The sequence below is a fragment of the Phlebotomus papatasi genome, chromosome 3 (assembly GCF_024763615.1).
Source record: "Phlebotomus papatasi isolate M1 chromosome 3, Ppap_2.1, whole genome shotgun sequence".
NCBI lineage: Eukaryota > Metazoa > Arthropoda > Insecta > Diptera > Psychodidae > Phlebotomus > Phlebotomus papatasi.
The window spans coordinates 88,520,217-88,536,536 of NC_077224.1; the positions used below are offsets into that span (position 1 = coordinate 88,520,217).

The 16,320-nt window shown below is 34.8% G+C and overlaps 2 protein-coding genes across 2 annotated transcripts; one reads left to right on the forward strand and one right to left on the reverse strand.

Annotated features, from left to right (window-relative positions):
* The first annotated feature begins 5 nt into the window (after nucleotides 1–5).
* Nucleotides 6–1,458, forward strand: LOC129806258 (ribosome maturation protein SBDS). Its single transcript, XM_055854723.1, has 2 exons — nucleotides 6–215; nucleotides 306–1,458. Exons 1-2 carry the CDS (start codon nucleotides 85–87, stop codon nucleotides 931–933), a joined length of 759 nt encoding a protein of 252 aa, XP_055710698.1. The 5' UTR covers nucleotides 6–84; the 3' UTR covers nucleotides 934–1,458.
* On the reverse strand, nucleotides 1,002–16,285 carry LOC129806256 (ethanolamine-phosphate cytidylyltransferase). The gene is made up of 8 exons (XM_055854720.1): nucleotides 15,765–16,285; nucleotides 15,560–15,697; nucleotides 11,556–11,668; nucleotides 11,416–11,482; nucleotides 8,945–9,057; nucleotides 8,315–8,442; nucleotides 5,454–5,811; nucleotides 1,002–1,728 (listed from the first exon to the last, which is right to left on the reverse strand). Exons 1-8 carry the CDS (start codon nucleotides 15,815–15,817, stop codon nucleotides 1,583–1,585), a joined length of 1,116 nt encoding a protein of 371 aa, XP_055710695.1. The 5' UTR covers nucleotides 15,818–16,285; the 3' UTR covers nucleotides 1,002–1,582.
* Between the last annotated feature and the right edge of the window lie 35 nt (nucleotides 16,286–16,320).

Sequence of the window (16,320 nt, forward strand, 5' to 3'; positions counted from 1 at the left end):
CGATCGAGGAGGGGGAAGAAAAACAAAAATATTGTGAAATTCACGTGCGATTGGGATTGTTTTTCCGTGAAAAAATTGAGTGAAATGGCTAAAATATTCACACCAACTAACCAGATACGCCTGACAAATGTTGCAGTGGTGAGGATGAAGAAGGCAGGCAAGAGATTTGAGATTGCCTGCTACAAAAACAAAGTAATATCCTGGAGGAATAATGTGTGAGTATTTCTGGAATGTTCTGATGCGGAGATTTTCAGGATGGCTTTTGGGGTTTTTGGCGGGAACTTATTGGGGATTTTGTTGATCAGGGAGAAGGATATCGATGAGGTGCTACAGACACATACAATCTTCACGAATGTCTCAAAGGGGCAAGTGGCTAAAAAGGAAGATTTAGTGAAGGCATTCGAAACAGATGATCAAACAGAGATTTGCCGGCGTATTCTGGCCCAGGGAGAGCTACAGATCTCCGACAAGGAGAGGCACAGTCACTTGGATTCTCTCTTTAAGGATATAGCCACAATAGTTACAGACAAATGCATCAATCCGGACACGAAGAGGCCCTATCCCGTTTCAATGATCGAAAAAGCCATGAGGGATGTTCACTTCTCCGTGAAGCCCAACAGGAACAGCAAGCAACAGGCACTGGAAGTGATCTCCCTGCTGAAGGAGAGTATACCCATTGAACGAGCCAGGATGCGCCTCAAGGTTGTGGCAAGTGGAAAGGAAGCCCGGAAAGTCCGGGAGAAAGTTACTCAACTTGCCCCAACAATTGAGCAGGAAGACTGGACAGGTGGAACCCTCTCCATTGTCTGCCTCATCGATCCTGGTCACTTTCGAGCTGTCGATGAAATCGTCAAGAGTGAAACGAGAGGCAGCGGAAGCCTTGAACTACTCGACCTCAAGGAAGTCACCGAAGGAGATGAGCTCCTCGAATAAGAATCCTGCCCAATTTTTCTCACTCTCTGTAAATCCATGAATTCATTAAAAAACTCCCAAACAACAAATTGGTGCCAAAAAATTTATTTTTTTCTTAATATTTCATCAACATTGGAATATTTTTTACTTGTGATACACAATTATATTTCTTAATATTAATTTTACAAGAATAATTTCACAAAAAAAAAAAATCTGGCTCTCTACCTTCGAGCTTTGGTATCAATTCAGTCATGAAAGATATCAAAATTCACATTTAAATATCAAAGAGATGGTTTTAGAAGGGGTCTTCAGAAGCAACAACACAAAAAAAGCTTATCCACAGAGGTTTCCTCTTCAAAAAGATTCATATCATAAAATTTACATCAATCTCATTATTTAATAATTACAAACAGAAAAAAAACATTCAATGATAAATTCCATTTAGAATTTCTCCAATATATAAAAATATCTCTTCTAAAAAAAAAACATTAGCATAACTCTGGAATTTTGTCAGAAATTAACAATTAAAAAATTTGTACAAAAATATCTTTTAAATAAAAAAAAAACAGGGAATATTTTTTTGTTAGATCCTCAGCACTCATCCTTTTGTTTTTTGAGGAAGAAGAAAAAGAACAAGAATCTCTCGTGGTGAGTGGAGGGTTCAATAATTTTAGCCTGATTTCTGAGTCATTTTTAGCTTCTGTGATGCCTCATAAGCCTCTAATTCCTTCTTCTCCTTTTTGTTATTCCTCTGCTCATACTCCAGACGATGCTTTATAATGCGTTCTACAATCTTTTCCGTTGTCATGGAATTCCCTGTAATAAAAATCAGTGATAGGCCTGTTTTAGCTTACGACTTGGCCATTAGTGAACACTTTTTTGAGCCATTTCCAGACTCATGGCCACAAATTTAATTATGGGCTTCTTCTGCAATAGAGCCTTTTAACCCTTTAACGACGAGACACTTTTTACGGACCGAAAATCAACAATAAAAATTTAAGCGATAAACAAAATTAATGAAACGTCTTATATCTGACATTGGACTATCCAACAGAGTCTGGTTCGGTGCATTTTTTACCTCTACGAGGCCATAGGAACAAAAATAGCCTAAAAATTTAAGTATTTTTTCTGACTCTAATGAAAAATATTATGTTGTTATAGATTTTTCACTCTAATGAAAAATATTATGTTTGAGTATTGCAGTTTCTTTTTCCAAAACGGTTTTGCTTAAAAAAAATTGTAAGCATAAAAAAAATTAAAATAATTTTTCAATATTAGAATTTAAAAATACGTCATTTTTATGCTTAAATATTTACTTTATAGCAAATATCTGGAGACTTGCAAAAAATATCCTAGATTCACCTAATCTTCTACTTTGGAATTATGTATAAACATTAAAACAAATAACATTAGGTAGTCAGGAAAACTTATTTTCTTTATGGGACACCGGTGTTCCAATCGTCCTTAAAGGATTAATCATCTTCAATCCATCTGAGAATGAATGATATTATAAAAACATAAAATGCTTGATGAAGATGCATTTCAAGAACGATAATTTTTACTGCTCGAACTCAAAGAGAGAGCAGTATTAATCCTCATAGCAAAAGAAAGCGGAATAAGGAATCACAAGAAAAAATTCCTCGGAATTTTCCAGTATTTTTCCTTGGTAAATTCCACGGAAATTCTCCATGGTTTCCAAGGAAATTCCCATGGATTTATAGTGGAATGTTTGTGTAGAATATTTCCCAGGAAATTTACGTGGATTGATCATGGATTTTTCCACCAAAGAAAATACAGTGCCCGCTTCGTTATCCGGATGATTGGGAGACAATATGACAGATATCCGCTTCGTAATCCGGATGGATTTTTTGAATTTGTTCAATGTCTCGAAAATATAATACAAGATTTTTTTGTAGAATTAAAATAAAAGTTTTAAAGAAGATTAAAAAGACACAAATAGAGAATTCTCTGCTAACTATTATACTTCAATTATTAAACAAAAACATCACAGGATAATTCATTTTCATTGCTCAAGACACATGCATACAAGACCTCAAAATTATTTTAAATGTAACCGTCGATAACTCGTCCGGATTATGCCGATCCGGATTAGAAAGCGGGCACTGTAGAGAGTACAAATGAAGCTGTCACATACATCTCATATTTTCATTTCCCTGTATTAAAAAAATACTAAATTTCACGAGGATTTTGATATGTTTTATTAAATCAGCGATAACGAATTTAAACTTTAGGAAAGAAAAAGCTATCGTACAAAAAATTATTTTCCTACAAAAATACATTCCATGAAATAAAAAGACGCATAATTTTAGGTCCGCAGTCTGTTTAATGTTATCACTTCACTATTATCTACACAAAACGCAGCGTCGCATAATTCATAATATTATATGTAACACAGAAATCACTAAGATCTTTGCATAAAATTTACGAGCAAAATAATTTATCTAATTTGTAGCGCCACAAACATTTTCGAGCGGTAAAACGAAAAAACAAACGTGTGGAATTTTCTTAGAAAACTGTATGAAAAGGCAGTGGAATTATCCGTGGAGTTATTCCACGGAGTTATTCCTACAAAAAAGGGGGCGGAAAATCCATGGAAAATTCATAGGAAAACTTCTGGAATATTCCATGGAAAATTCCAGTGGAATCCGCGGACGTTTTACGTTTAATTTTCCATATAAACCTTCCATGGACTTCCACTAGAAAGTGACACTGGATTTCCATTGTATGTTGGTCAAAATTTCCATGGAAAAATTCCATAGAAGACGTTGCGAAAAAATTTAGCGTCCAAATTCCACGGAATTTGACGCAAAATTTCCAATGGAATTTCCGCGGAAGTTTGCTATGGGGATATAATCTGCCTTTTCCAAATTGTCCTGGAGCTTAAACGGTAAGACAATGGTGCTCAAATTTGTGATATCAACTTCCGCTCTTCAATGAAAAAATCCAAAAAAAATCTTCAAAATTCCACCGGAAATTCCAGTGAAAAACTGCAGTACAAATTGCAATAATCTGCGGAATTTGACGATAAAATTCCAGGAAGTTTTCCATGGAATTTGGAGTCGGAAATTCCATTGGAATCACAGCTTCCCATGGAATTTCAAGTATGGTCCACTGGAATTCCACCGTTAAATTCCGCGGAACTCCACGGAACATTTAAATGGAAAATCAAACGTGAATCGTCCGGCCGCGGGATAAACTTGAGAAATCCTATGGAAAATTCCACTATCATTCCACAGGGTTTTCCATGTTTTTTCCACTACAGTAGACTCTCGCTCAATCGGATCTTTTTCAATCGGATGAAAAATTTTGTTGACAATTTTCACGTTTGATTTTGAAGCAAATTTGCTCAAATTCGCTGTAGTTCTTCTTATTTCATCGTGATTCTTTATAATTGAGCGCTTTTTATGGAATTTACAGAGGCTTTGACGCCCAAATCTATCGATAAACCGGATGACATTTCGCCCCATATTCCCGATTGAGAGAGAGTCTACTGTACATAAAAAAAACATACAAAAAGGTAATTTACGGATAGCTCTATCTCGTAAGTGTGAGTATTCTGTAAAGCTGAGACGCTGTACCATCTGTTTTGTTTTAACTGAAAATTGCAGCCGTTTGGGTCGTTTGAGCAATAATTTAGTAAGTAAAATTATTTAAATATTCTAGGCAGGGATTCTAGGTAATGGGAAAATTAAGAAGTTATGCTAACTTTTCTTTCACTGACCAATTTGGTAATGTACTGACCGAGAATGTTTATCACCCTTCAATGAATGACTAGGGAAACCTGGGGCAAAATGTGACAAATTCAAAGTTTCCAAAATATAAAATATAGTGGAACCTTGTTAAATTTCGGACAATGCTTTTGTTTTTCAGTTATATTTTTTTTACACTCTAGAGTAAAAAAAAGCACCCTAGTGCAGACAGATGATGTGCTAAGGACGCTAAAGAGATAGTAAGAATTCTTTAAGATGCATCACAATATTTTACCGTTTGTCGGTCGGTTCACAGCCGATTTTAACCGATTCATAAATCACTCAAAAGATCGCTCAAAATTGCTTAGGAGTAATAGAAAATGAGAATAAAGTGAATAAAGTTTGTGCAAAAAATAGCAATTTATGAAGGGTCACCGAAGACCAGAAGACGATATCTCTTACCATTTGGTCTCTAGGCTTATTATAGACAAACTGAAAAATGAAAAATCGACCGAAATCCTTAGTGTCCTTGCAGAATTTATCTTAAAACTTCAATATATCCAATATTTTATAGAAATTTTTTTATGTTTCAATTACTCAAAGAGAATTGATTTCCCAGCATTTTCTTGTGTATGTTTTTCCTCAGATGATTTTTTTTCTGCTATAAATAGTCCCTGAAGTGAGACACTTGTTGAGATACAGACCATCATTGAGCCACGGACACAATATACAATGTAACACTATATCAATTGCGTCTCATTTTAGAATGCTACAAAAAATCCCTCAAAGCTCCCAAAACAAAATGCACAGAGAAAAAAATCTTTGACTTACCAGAGTCCAAGAGGAAAAATTTACCCATCATCTTGGGCACGGCATAGGGATCCAATTGACCCTCACCGAGAGCAATTGGTGTCTGTCCATGGCACACAACGCTCACATTGAAGTGCTCCATGAGTTCCTTGGTGACATCATAGGGTGCCCCAATCACCACTTCATTCACATATTTGCACGCCAGAACACTGAGAACGCGCTCGTGGAGATTCATAATGGGATAGTTGCTGCCCTTGTACTCATTGACCACAGGATCTGTATGCAGACCCACAATTAAATAGTCACCCTTCTCCTTGGCCTTCTCCAGGAAGTCCAAGTGGCCCACGTGGAACAAATCAAAGGCTCCAGCCACATAAACCTGCAGAAATTATTGCAGAAAGGTCAAGAATTTTGAAAATTTAAATTAGTCAGTAGGAAGTTGCTTCAAAAGCGAGACTCTTTTCTGTTGAGTCATAATTTTTGAAAACTGGAAATTTACAGTTCATGCACAGAAATGTTTGCGCGCTTAAGATAAAAATTATGTTCTGGGTTTTATGTTCTACACTGTCAAAAATTACTACGAATAATCGTAGTAATATTTACCACGATTATCACAGCAAAGTTTATCTTTAAAGCAAAAATTGAATTTTACAACGATTATAGTAAAAACAACATTTTCTAATTAATTTGTAAATAAAGACGATAATCGTAGTAATATTTCACTGTGACATAAATTACTGCTACTATCGCAGATCGAGAATATCGTAATAACCATAATTAAAAATCTTTAAAAGAATTATCAAAATAAAACGACAAACGTAGTAATCTAGCATGGTGAAAAAATTACTACGAATATCGTGTGAAATTTTAGTACCACAATTATCGTAGTAATTATTTTCAATGAGTATCTTAGGAAAAAGTTTACTTTGTAACTAAAATTTGAATTTTACAACTATTATCGTAAAAATAATTTAAAATTTTCTACATCAGTTGTCATAGTAAAATGATAATCGTAGTAATCGCCTAGTGCGAAACTAATTACTTTTGTTATTGCGTAATTTAGTAAAACTATTATCTTTGTAATTTTTCCCACAATTGTCAAAGGAAAACGCCATTTTTAACAAACCTTGAATTTTACAATGATTATCATAACAACTATATGAAATTTTCTTAGTGTTTCTTAATCTTAGTAATCTGCTACTGTCAAATAAATTATTACGATTATCGACTGAAATTTTATTATCGTGATTATGTGATAATGTTTCTAACGATCATCATAATAGAAAAACATTCATTTTCTAACGGCAAATTAAATTTTACAACGATTATCCTAAAAACAACTGTAGAAGCAATAAAGCACAACATAAGTAACAAAAGCTCTACATTGGCAAAATTCCCGCTCTTTCGAAACAATAGTCTCCTTCTCAGGACTATTTAGTAACGAATAGACATGCTCTGCTTGGCTGACTCCTCTTCTTCGCGGACCATCAAATACTTCAAATACAGACGTGTTTAGGAATAGCTCCTCGCGGACAGATTGAGGTCCACCCCAGTTTTTTGTTCATAAGCTGGTTCCTTCCCCATTATCAATTTAAATTGATAATCGTAATAATATTTCTCTCGATTATCGTAGAAAAACATTAATTTTATTAAACGTAAATTGAATTTTACAACGATTATCGTAAAAAACAATATGAATTTCTACATGAATTATCAAAATAAAAAGACAATCGTAGTAATTTTCCATTGTGAAACAAATTACTACAATTATCGTGTGAAATATTAGGATCACGATTATCATGGTAATATTTCCAACGAATATAGCAGGAAATAGTTCATTTTTTAACCAAAAGTTGCATTTTACAACGATTACCGTAAAAAACAATTTGAATTTCTACATGAATTATCAAAATAATATGATAATCTTAGTAATTTTTCACTGTGAAACAAATTACTACAATTATTGTGTGAAATATTAGTATCACGTTTATCACGGTAATATTTCCAACAAATTTAGCAGGAAATCGTTCATTCTTTGACGCCCAAATCTATGGATAAATCGGATGACATTTTGCCCCAAATGCCCAATTGAGAGAGAGACTACTGTATTCAAAATAAATAGAAAAAAATTCGTTAAGATCAATAAAATTCTCTATCTGTCAAATTTCCTGGGGAAAAGTATTATCCACTATCCACACGTGATTCAATATTCCGCCACGTTTTATTCCTGTATTTACCGGAATAAAACCGATTTGAATTTTGAATTGATTTCTTTAATTCATCTAAAATGGCTTCGGAGCAAGATAGTCAAATTTCGAACAATCAAATTACAGGGAAAAAGTAGTTTCGGTTCATAAATTTCTTAGAACCGGTTGGGACTTGCCGGGGATTCCAAGACCTTTCCAATGGCGCATAATTTGCTAAAATCGGATAAGAAATACACTCGCCAGAGCCTTTTTAAAATCTGACTTTGAAAAATTACTATGAAAAATCATACAAATAATTACCATATTCTATAACAAATTCTAAAGTACATTCGTGTGATTTATTGAAATTAAATAAATAACGAGTGCGACTAATTTTCTGTGCAGGATCTGTTAACCTTGATCATGAAACAGCGCAAATCGCATCATTAAAAAAACATCACAATCTTAATGTTAATTTTTTTTACGGAAACGCGGAAGAAGCAATTCATTCTTTGCAAAATAAAAAAACGGGAAAATTTCAATGAGAATCGCTTTCTTGTTTCAATTGGAGGAATTTTCTTATCACAAAAGCAGTAAATCAATAGAAATCGCTTGAAAATTCCAATTTAGGAGAAAGTCAATCAAATATTTCTTGCATTAGGTCAATTATTCTTGATGGACAAATAATCAACTTACAATTTTATCGTCGGGTTTTGGTGCTTTCCCATCACTAAACTGAATAATTTTCTGTGTTGTGGGCAGAAATTGACTGCATCCTGTCCATGGACTTCTAGCTGAGTGATCCTGACCCATTCGGGAGGAACCTATTTCATCAGAAATGTTATATTTCTCAAATAATTTCTTGAAGGTCTCTATTTCTTTTTGTTTTTTTCAATTCATCCCACAGATTCAATTTTTCCATCCCATAAAAGAGTTCAATAGTTTTTTTTGTTCACATAGAAATAAAAAAAAATAAGGAACATGATGAATTCAAGTGGCTTCAATTTCTAATTTGAAAAAAAAAAGTCTTTTATTGGGTCAATTGAGGCGAAAATTCTAAAATAAATGAAAAAAACTAAACAAGGCAAATGTTAAAGAGCAAATTGATTGAAATTCAACAACGAAGACAAGTCAAACCTCAATTGACTAAAGAGATTTCTTGAAATTATTTACTTTTGTAAACATGCGAAAAAAAGAGAGAAAAAAACACGTTGCAAAGTTCATCAATTGCAAAACAATTTGCACGCAATTGCCAGTTAGATAATTAACTCCCAATTGTTTGATGAACTTGAAAAATTAAATGTGAAAGAGATTCATTTATCTTACCTTCTTTTTCTATGGAGTATTCATCGTTGCCCTGTCGGAAGTGATTCCTCGTCATAAGGAGCATCCGGCCTACGAGATCAGTTGTTGATATTCCAGCAGTACGTGAGACTTCCCTTCAATAGAAAATCTTAAATTTGCATTCGACCCTAATTCCCAAACCTAATAGAGCTATTACATTGAGAAACGCTTGAAGTTTGTAAATTATTTTAGTTGCGACTCTCGCCGGCTTAGCAATAACCGGTCTGTCCAAAAAATCGGCAGAAAACGTGAAAAAACATAGTTCCATGAAGTTTTTATGTGTCGATTATTGAATCGATTCAATGAGAGGAATCCCGAAAAGTTAAAATAACATTCCGGAAATGTTAATTTTACCCTGCAGTATTGATCCGAAATCGGTGTAAATATTACCCTTTTTAGGTGTATTAGGGGTTAAAGTTACCCTTTTTCATGTTAATTTTACCCTTAAGAAGGTGTAAAATTAACATTAAAAAATGTTGATATATTTTTACACATAAAAAGTGTTAAAGTTATGAGGAAAAAAAGTTGATCGCACCCCCGGTTTTTTCTCAGTGTTATAAACGACAAGTCCAATCCAGTTCACAGTTAAAATCAATTGGGACTGAATTTAATCTGTCCCACTTGTCCCACAAAAATTTCAAGCACGTGAAAGTTAATTAAGAACTAAACTAGACACTTAGACTATGTGATATTTTTATTGGGAAGTGATTCACATGGCTATAACCTTAGTAAGTGCAAGGTCTAAACGTAAAGCAGTTAATTTAGATTGGAAGTAAATTATCCCAAAATCCGAATAAAAACCCTTGCAGATTTACCTCATAATCTTGATTAGAATTTTCGTCCTGGGATTTTCGATGTTCCGGGTTTTTCGAGATTCCGGAATTCACGGGGTCCCGGGGTTTTCAGGATTTTGGGATTATCGATGTTCCAGGTTTTTCGGGATCTCGGGATTTACATGGTCCCGAGATTTTCGGAATTCCGGGTTTTTCGGGATACAGGGATTTTTAATGTACCGAGTTTTTCGGGATTCCGGGATTTACGGGGTCCTGGGTTTCTCAGGATTCCGGGATTTACGGGGTCCTGTGTTTTTCAGGATCTCGGTATTTAAGTGCTCCAGAAATTTTCCGCATTCTGGGTTTTTTGGGATCTTGGGATATTAGATGTACAGAATTTTTCGAGATCCCGGGGCTTATGGGTTTCCGGATTTTTCAGGTTTACGGTATTTTCTATGTTATTGGGTTTTCGAGGTCCCAGAGTATTCTATGACTCTGGTTTTTCAGGACATCGGGATTTACAGTGTCCCCGGGTTTTTCAGGATATTGGATTTTTGATGTTCCGGATTTTTCAAGGTCCCGAGATTTTTGATGTCCCGAGTTTTTCGGGATCCTAAGATTTATGGGACCCAGGTTTTCAGGATTTCTAGATTTTCAACGTTTCGGGATTTTCGGGATCCCAAGATATACGGGGACCAAAGATTTTCGAGATTCTGGGTTTTCAGGATGCGGGGACTTTTGATGTCTCGGGTTTTTGATTCCAGAATTTACAGGGTCATTAGTTTTTCAGGATCCCGTGATTTACGAGGTGCAGGATTTTTCAGGATCCTGGGATTTACTGGCTCCAGAGATTTTCAACATTCCGGATTTTTCGGGATCCCGGGATGTTTGATGTCCCGGGTTTTAAAAATTCCCGGGATTTTCTATGTTCCAGGGTTTTCGAGATCCCGGAATATTCGATAACCCGGGTTTTTCGGGTTACCGGGAGTTACAGTGTCCCCGGGTTTTTCATAATCCCGCAATTTTCAATATTCCGGGTTTTTAGGATACCGTTTTTTTGGGCTTCCGGGATTTTCGATGTTCCGGATTTTTCAGGATCTCGGAGTTTTCGGAATTTCAGATTTCCAGACCAAAATTAAAAAGAATTCATTGTGGCTCTAGCAGACCTTTCAGATCAGGAAAATTTTCACGAAATCAAAATTCACTTCCCTTTCATTCTCACAATCCAAATGCGACTGAGTTAAATTGAATTTGCTGTAATGTTTATAAGAAGAAGAAAAGTGAAAAAGAATTATGCAAAATGTATGAGAAAGAAAGGGATTCGAATTTCGACTTCATGAAATTTTCTTGATATAAAATGTGTGCCGAACCAATTATAATTAACAAAAGCTCTATGAAATTCTGAGTTTAAGAAATATAATCTTCTATTAAGAATAAAACAAATATTTTTAAGGAAAAAAAATATTTTTTCTCAAGAAAAAAATTGTGTGAAACTCTTAAAAAACGGTACAGTAACATTCTTTGTTTTACTCAAGAAAATTACTGGGACAAAAATTAATTATTCTTAGTTCTAAAATAAATATTTCTCAATATTGAGTATGAGCATATTATTTTTTAATTTGTTTCATCTTCTTGAATGTGTACAATGTAATAGCTCTATAATTAAAATTATCAACTCACTTGTATCTTTTTGCCTCTTTCACCAAGTGATATGTGTCTACACCATCTGCTGTCATTGTGATATCATCTACACAAGAAATTGTTGTTTTTTTTTTTAATATTAATCCCATTATCACTAAGACAAACATTAATGCACTCACCGCCGTGTACACAAAAGTCGCAATTCTGTTGATCCAATGTCTCAAGATTTGTGACATAGGGCGCTCCTTCGACCACTTCATCCACCCATTTGATACCCCTAATCATTTTATACCTACAGAACAAATAAAAAGAAAAGAAAAACAACTTTCTATAAACCCCTCTCAATCTATCACACAATTTACAATTTCTAATTGATAATGCCTCGACGTCACGAAACATACGATGTTCTGTGACTGGAATTTTTCCCATTGAAGTATGACAACAAGTGAGATAAGAAGTTGTGGGGCGAAGAGTAAAAAAAAGCGGGGGCAAATAAGTGTTCCATTTATCGAGTTTACAGTGGAAACAAGCAAAAAAAAATCAATGACTACATTTATTCGCTAAATAAATGACGGATTTATTTCGAACTAACTTATATCTAACCGTATTTAACTTTTTCGCTAAAACCGTTCTTATTTTCGCCGAAACTGTTCCCATTTTCGCCAGAACTGTTCCCATTTTCGCCGAGACTGTTCCCATTTTGCCATAATTTTTCGCATAATAGTCATATTGTCAAATTCTAGGTATGTAACTTATGTAAATCGATCAAAATATAGTATATAACTTTAATTGACATTAATAAAATGTTTAATTTATTAATTAATTAACAATAGTAATTAATAAAATGTGTGGCAACCAGTAGTTTTTTTTAAATACTTAAAAGAACTTTAAAATCATTATAAAAGCTTCCAATAAATATTCATTTCAAGAACAGTTCTGATTAGAGATTTTTTAGCGTATAAACGCAATCAATAATAGAACAACATTTCAAATATTAACATTTCACATTTTAAATGGCATTTACAACAGTCCACTTTTCGAGGACATTCTCTCTATTAACTCAATAATATTGATTTTTTGTCGTGCAACTGCCCTTAGAACACTATTTAAAAATACAAATATATCAAGGTGTTCCTCATTATGTAAAAATATCTTATCAATCGGAGAATTTTACGGAGAGATTGATAAAAGCTAAAAAAAAAGAAGAATGCGCGTAAGTTCATTGAGATTTGATTGCATAAATTGGGATTTTAGGATTTCGTGATATCTGAGAGTGATTTATATTGCAGATATAATTCGAGGTTATTCAAGAAGTCTATTAATAGAATAATTACTGAAATATGTAAAATAGCAAATGAAACACTTGAAATTTATAAAAGACAAGGGTGAGTTCATTCAAATTCTTCGTAGTTAAATGAGAAAGAAATATGATCTGGAATTAATCTTACTACAGTAGACTCTCTCTCAATCGGGAATATGGGGCAAAATGTCATCCGGTTTAGCGATAGAATTGAGCGTCAAAGCCTTTGTAAATTTCACAAAAAGCGCTCAATTATAAAGGATCACGATAAAATAGGAAGAACTACAGCGAATTTGAGCGATTTAGCTTCATAATTAAACGTGAAAATTGTCAACAAAATTTGTCGCCCGATTGAAAAAGAGCCGATTGAGTGAGAGTCTACTGTATTTTAGAATAAAATTAACATCAGACGATAGAGAAATTTTATCTTTTAGAAACGAACCATTAGGGGTATTATCCAAGACTCATCAGGCATAGAACAGTCACTAATTCAAAAAATATATATTTTAAACGTTAAGAAACTTGTAATTTTTGAGTCAAATTCCTCTTCTTTACAATATAATAACAGCTAATTCCGTAAAGGACAGACTTTCGAAATCATTTCGAAAATGTTAGCCCTGATTTTTCGAACACTTACTCAGAGGAAATTTTGTATTCGCTAAAAGATTACGCAAAACTTAACTGATAAAGCTAGCTAACAGAAAACAAGATTATTCTAATAAAAGGAAGATCTTATTCTTATCATCACGACTTAATTCTGATACAAACAGGGGTAGAGTTTTTTCGAAATAAAATTCTTCGAAATAAAATTCCCTCGAATAGCTTTACCGTGTTGTAATTTTGCCTATCTGTAGGAGAATTCTGTAATTTTTCTCGCATTATCGCACGTGAGTTCGAAACCAGACAATGTCAATCGAGCTTTTTTGTCATAGCACATGAGTTCCAAAATGCGATTTATTGATTTTAAATGAAATACAGCCCGTGTTAGTTTATTTGATTGTCATTTGAATAGCCAGAAATCCCAAATAAGTGACTTCTGACAATGTCATAGCTATGACAATGTCACGGCTACAGAATCACATTTTCGAAAAAACTGTCCTGCGATTCGAATGCAATTTGTCATATGGCATTTCCATAGTGTTACAAAATTCCCTTACTGGAATTACTTGGATTTATCGATAACTGTCGATTCGACAGCGTCGAAAAGTTATCATTCCACCCTTGTATTTACTAGATTTAGCGAATGGATAATGTATCTCTTTATAGAATCATTTATTCTAGTAATTCTTAAAAGAATGTGACTTTTGATAAATATTTATATTAGCTAAAAAACCACAGCTAGCATTTCATTTTCTAAGACTTCAAAGATACCTGGCTAATAAAGCTCAATTGGGGACTTTTATTTCGAAATGGATGTTTCGAATCAAAAGTCGCCAGTTTAATTCCTTGAAGATTATTTCGAAATAACCCCGTTTAACCCATTCCTTACCATGGTATTATACATCATACGCAAATTGAGTGATTTTAGATTATTTATTCCTGGGCAATTATTATCCAAATTGCTGTCGGGAATGGATATTTAGTAACTTTAGTCCTTCAATTACTTGGAAAAAATAGCCCGACAGAGATGGAAATATATGTCGTTGTTCTTTTGTCGCATCGCGGAGTCATGCAAAATTTTTAGTCAAAATTGCGGACGGAAAATTTGACATCCCATCGAATTTGTTAAAATTGGCTTTTTTCCTCTTTCCTGATTTGAATTCTGATTGTCAATTTGTTTCCTTGGATAGTTACTCTATTTATATCAATAGAGTTTTTATTGAATTAATGTACAGAATTTAAATTCGGTGACCGTTAAGACGTATGTTTGACCAGGGCTCCCCGCGCCCCCATAATAGATTTAAAAAAAATTCTTTTCAAAAAAATCATCTATTAATCTGTGAGAAACTAATTCCAAAATGTAAACATTATATCTCAAGTATTTCTGGTACATTGACTGAAAGGGTTAAACGCGTGCCTACAGGGAGTTCCGCTTTGAATGAAATTCTCTTGATCGAAACAGACCCGCAATTTCACTTCTATGGCACTGAAAAATTGCATAAACGCAGGAAACGCTGGAGATATCTCTGGAATATGTTAAGAAAACGCCATGATGTATGCAAAACATTTTCGATGCCAATTTTTCACTCTATTTTCAGGCGTTTCAATGAAGATTTTATAAGTTATAGCTCCCAATACTAGGCAATTCATATCATGTACTTTTCAACGATTTTTTCCTGGAGTTGAGTAATCTACAAGACGGCAGTGGACGGTAAAAAATACGATTACAAAAAACTGGGTAATTGAGTATCTTCGGTATGGATTTTTTCCAAAGCTCTAAAAGGCATCATCTGTTATGGAGCACGTGGGAGTGTTGATTTATGGCTTCAATCATGAGATATTTGCTGGTCAGATTATTGAGTAATTTCACCAAAATATCATACGACAAATTTGCTATTTTGCCCCAATTATCACTTTTACAATAAATAATTTATTTCACAATCAGTTTCAAGATCAGTGAGATGTAATACCATCTCCCTGATCTCTTTCTTTCTCTGGCCAATGTCACATGAAGAGGGAAGGGGGGCATTTTGGGAGGGAATTGGCCGCCTTCTGACCGGCAGTTTTTGTGTTATCAGAATGCCGGAGGAGGAATGTATGGGTTATCAGAATGATGGGTCCCATGGGGAAAAAGTGGAACACACCACTGGTAGCCAATGTTCACAAGGCACACGGGTCAGATCGGGAGGAAATGAACTCTCCATTTGGAGGTTTTGGGGCTATGCGGGGTTTTTTGGTGAATGAGGAAGTTGATTTTATGTGGACAGGGAGATGCGCACTTACCTTTCTTCTTCTGTGAAGACCGGTGGACCCTTGTGTTTGGCAATTTCGGCATCGGTGTGCACTCCAACCACCAGGATATCTCCGAGAGCCTTTGCCTGACGCAGGGAATTGGCATGGCCAAAGTGCACCATGTCGTAACTGGAGAATTTCCCACACAAAACTTCAGTATTGCATCAGCTGTTGACATTGAAAAAATTCCACTCACCATCCATCGCACCAAACACGCACTTTTCGTCCTTCTTTGGGGCTGTCGCTCATCTTCCGGCTGGCCTGTCTCCAAGGGATAATCACTGAAGCACTGTTTAGGAGAATCTTGAGAGGATGACTCACTTTGGAATTGGGTTCAGAGAGAGAATTCTGGGGTGCGGCAAGAGGGGAAAATTGGTCGAAAAGAAAAATTTCTGTGGAAAAGCTCCGTATCGATCGGCGAATAAAAGTCAAGTGACGCTGTTTGCCTCGATTTCCTTGGAATTATATTAAAATGGTCAAGTACTGAGCACTATGCTGGTGTGACATACACTGATCACTTCACTGAGAACCCAGTAAATTCTCACACTTTTCCGCGCTTATCGGAGAAAAATGCCCAATGAAATCCACGCGAGTCTACCAACCGCGCGACGGGACTCTGAAGTTTTTACAAAAATCTGTGACGAACTGAGATATTTCTCCAATAATCTCATAGATGGCGATGCGTCGCTGAGGGGACAAATGAAACATTCGTAGCTCAAAAGAAATCAATCGTCATCCGGTGTTTGATTATT